This window comes from Cucurbita pepo, chromosome LG12 (genome assembly GCF_002806865.2).
Source record: "Cucurbita pepo subsp. pepo cultivar mu-cu-16 chromosome LG12, ASM280686v2, whole genome shotgun sequence".
NCBI classification, from domain to species: domain Eukaryota; kingdom Viridiplantae; phylum Streptophyta; class Magnoliopsida; order Cucurbitales; family Cucurbitaceae; genus Cucurbita; species Cucurbita pepo.
In genome coordinates this window covers 4,497,133-4,500,938 of record NC_036649.1, presented here as the reverse complement: position 1 = coordinate 4,500,938, position 3,806 = coordinate 4,497,133, and the positions used below count along the sequence as shown (strand labels likewise).

The following is a 3,806-nucleotide window of genomic DNA, read 5'->3' as shown; positions in this document are numbered from 1 at the left end:
TTGTTCTAATGAACTACAAAAAACGCAACCGAGCTTCACTCACATCGCATCCAAGACAACATTTGCTATATACAAATAAAAAACTCAAAATACACCAAAAAAAAAAAAATCCCCATATTTACACATTGTCCAATTCATAATCATTCCCCACATAACACATCAACTGCAATCTCCTCACCACTTTGACGACATGAACAAACACCAAACCAAACACACAACCATAAGCAACACCTTGCATCTCCCTTCTCTCCAATCCCAAATTTCCACTCAAATAAACACAATCCAATGTTATGAAAACCCAACCCAACCCTTCCAACACCCACCTCAAAACCACAGCTCTTCTCCTCACCTTCTCCCCCGACACCCGACACACAATCCTCGTACACAAAGCACACACAACCACAAACGTAGTACCCGACCAACCCCTGTAAGACACAAACCTCCCCCCAACCACCAAAGGCTCGTTTCTACAAACACACGATGGACATTCCCCAGAAAAATTGGACCCCATCAAAGCATCCAACCCCGTGTAGTAAGGCAGAATCAGAGCGTCCAAATTCAAGCTCGCATGAAGAATCCCAGACATTGTGGAAGCTTCAAAGAACACGTACTTAATGTCCTTGTCGCCTCCATTATTGTCAAATGTGAGAGCTGAGATGTAAACCAAATGAAGAATTGCAGGACCCATGAGGAACAGAGGGAAAAGGGTATTGATTCGATGGCCTTTGGTCAATACAAAGAGGAAAATCGGAAGAGAAACAGGCCCAGATGGTAAAAGGAACCTCTTTGGTTGATCGAAACAATTCTTACCACGAGACGACGATACGTCGGCCAGCATGAACAAAAGGGTCGAGACGTAAGTCGCCACCGTGAAGACAAGAACAAGTAAATCAACGGCGGGGGGATAATCGCCGGGGTAAACGGTGTCGCAGTAATAATGATAAGGGCAGGTGAATTTGTCTAATGTTTCTTCTAGTTGCCATCGGGTGCATTTGAAGAAGGTTAAATGGGTATTGTCGAGAGCCAGCCAATTCATTTGGGATATTAGGAATTTGGTATGTGGGGGTTTTGTTGTTGGTGTTGTTTATAGAAATATGGGGATGATTTTGGGGTTAGATGGGATGTTTCGATCGGAGGGGATTGGGATGAGGAGTGTTCAACGACTACGTCTACAATTGGGTTTGTTTTTCATTGTCTTCCTTGGCAGAAAGTCTTACCAAATGATACTAATTTTGTTGGTGTGTGTGTGGTACTCATGAGAATGACTTTTTTTGTACCTTTTGTGATTCACCTAAGTGTTTCCAATAGTTGTCTTTAAAACTAGGTGTTTATACATATTTTTTGTGGTTAAATGAGGATATTAGATTCAAGATGATCTCGACGTAGTCTTGCATCATAGTCATGTTACTTACTATTCACTTCTAAGAGTGGAGAGATTCCCCTGTATTTCTACGACATGATCACGTTACTTGCTCTTCGATTTTAAGAGTGAAAAACTATCCCCACAAACCAACATAGGTCCTTCCAGCATGTTTCGTTTATTTTGTTGGTTTGAATTGGGTAAGTTATTTATAGTGTAATATATAATAAAAAGAAGGTAAAGAAATGGTAATTTTGAAGTAAGAAGGTGGGTGTGAGATAAATGTGAGGGTTAAGGTTGAGGGTGCTTGTTTCCAAAGGGATGGCGTTTGGTAAAGCAAGTGTTGTTTGCATCGTTGATGGAACTCATCATCTGCTCTTTTGGAATGCTTTCTTAATTAACCAAATCATTAGTTTCTATTGAATTAGGTTGATTTTTTGATAAATTGATCTAGGAGGGATTCCGCGCGAGTTTCACGAAGGAACTCAAAGAAGATTCAGGTTAGAAATCCGAGGTTTCGTGGATTTTTCAATAACGATAAATGTATAGTTTCCACCCACTTTGAGCATGAATGTTTCTTCCTATGGTTGAGGATTGATTATGAAAAATTATCTTTAGAAAGTAGGATTAGAACTTAAAAATTTGAAGGGATCATGATTTGAGTTGTGTATCAAAAGTTATGAAAACGTAAAGAAGTTGGTAAACATCGAAAAACTCATTGAATTTTGAAAACTAGTTGCACAGGCGAAGTAACGAGTGACACGCATTAATTGGAGGGACGCGAAATGCAATGAGGCCAATGGCGGACACGTATTGAGCTAGTGAAGGAGTAATGCATCTAGCTTGCTACTGGATATGTGTCACATTAAAATTAGAGCAACATGTCCCACGATCAGTGGAGATGTGTTGCCTAACTCGATCCGACTTCCATTTGCTCTTTCTAAAAACCATAACCCTTCAACTCATGTGAGACTTGATTCAGTACCCACGACCCAACCTAATTTTGTCGCACCTCTCCAAGTGTGCAATGTGACGTACGATAGGTGTGCATACACCATCTTGACGTGCGTGTACTCCTTCCCATTTGCACTCGTGAAGATACATCCAAGTTCCTTTTTTATTCGTTTGACCTTCGTTCGACTATGTTTCGTCTCAATTTCAATACTTACCTCATTTTACTTGAATAATGACCTACTAATGAATTTTATTCCGAAGAAGATGATGATTAAACTTCATGCCTTGATTTTTCTGATCCATCCTCATATTTTAGTAAAAGTAACACCCTTAAAGAATCTATAAAGTTGATACAACAAGAGACCTACTAAATTTTATTTTTTGGAGGATTTTGAACTTCGGAAGGACTTAAATCGAGACCCTGAACATGACTGAGTAAGTACGTAGTCATTCTATTTTCTTAAGATATACTTATAGGGACAACTTAAAAATACTCTAAAATTTTAAGTTTACTTATTATTCAGTGAATATGGAAGGATGAGGCCAAGAATCACACGTACATACTTCAGTTGGATGTTTTACTCGGTAAATACATAGTATAACCTAAAATCAAGTAACTCAAAAACGTGTTTAAGGATCAAAAATAGTGTTATACATTGTGTGTGAAAAAATAAATGGATAGACTTCTTTAAACTCGTCCTAGGACGAGGGATCACATAAGTGCATAAGCCAAGGCTAGGCAACAATCGAAACGATTCTTTAAGAACTTAAAACCTAGAATTTCGAACCTCAAGTCTTAGGTCCTTAGAAAAGAACTCTCATGTTATGCATTGCGGTCAGGTTTAGTGTGTGGTACCCTAACATCGGTCATGAACATAATCAAGAGCCTACAAGTAGACTACTTGTCGAGTATTTATACTCATTTAAGCTTTTACATATTTTTCAATAAAAATTAGATCTGGTTGAGGACTAGAGCGGTCTCGAGTGGGTAGTCATAGAGAGACAACTTAGGCTCAAATAAGGGGGAACTTCAATTTAAAGACGACAACAAGCTTGATAACTCTCTAGTCTTATTCTATTAATTTTATATGACTAAAATGTTGATTCCTCTAAAAAAGTGTCTATGGAGAGTTAAACTTTACAGAAGAGACGACAGAGTTTTATGTAGTTAAAACATGTTGACCGTACGATTTTAGTTTATTAAACCGATGTTATTAGTAATCTAGAGGTTTATTTATTTTAGTTGACCACTTTAACTTTTGATGGTTTCTTTTATTAAAAGAAGAGAGAGGCAGAGAATCTTCCTTAATACTCTAGTTTAGTTGCATTCTTATTAGAAGGTAATTGAAGGGTTATGAATAATTTTTTTTTTTAATTTTGTTAACGAAAATTAAAAAATGATTATGGAAGTAATCAATATACGTAACCATGGAATCTATTCAACGAACATATGAGATCCTTATTACTATTAAATCTAATTAAAAAAAAAATG

General features: G+C 37.4%; 1 protein-coding gene across 1 annotated transcript; it reads right to left on the bottom strand.

The window, feature by feature from the left end:
* Positions 1 to 1,059, bottom strand: LOC111807512. The gene has a single exon (XM_023693259.1). The coding sequence runs from the start codon at positions 1,034 to 1,036 to the stop codon at positions 119 to 121; it is 918 nt and encodes a 305-aa protein (XP_023549027.1). The 5' UTR covers positions 1,037 to 1,059; the 3' UTR covers positions 1 to 118.
* Between the last annotated feature and the right edge of the window lie 2,747 nt (positions 1,060 to 3,806).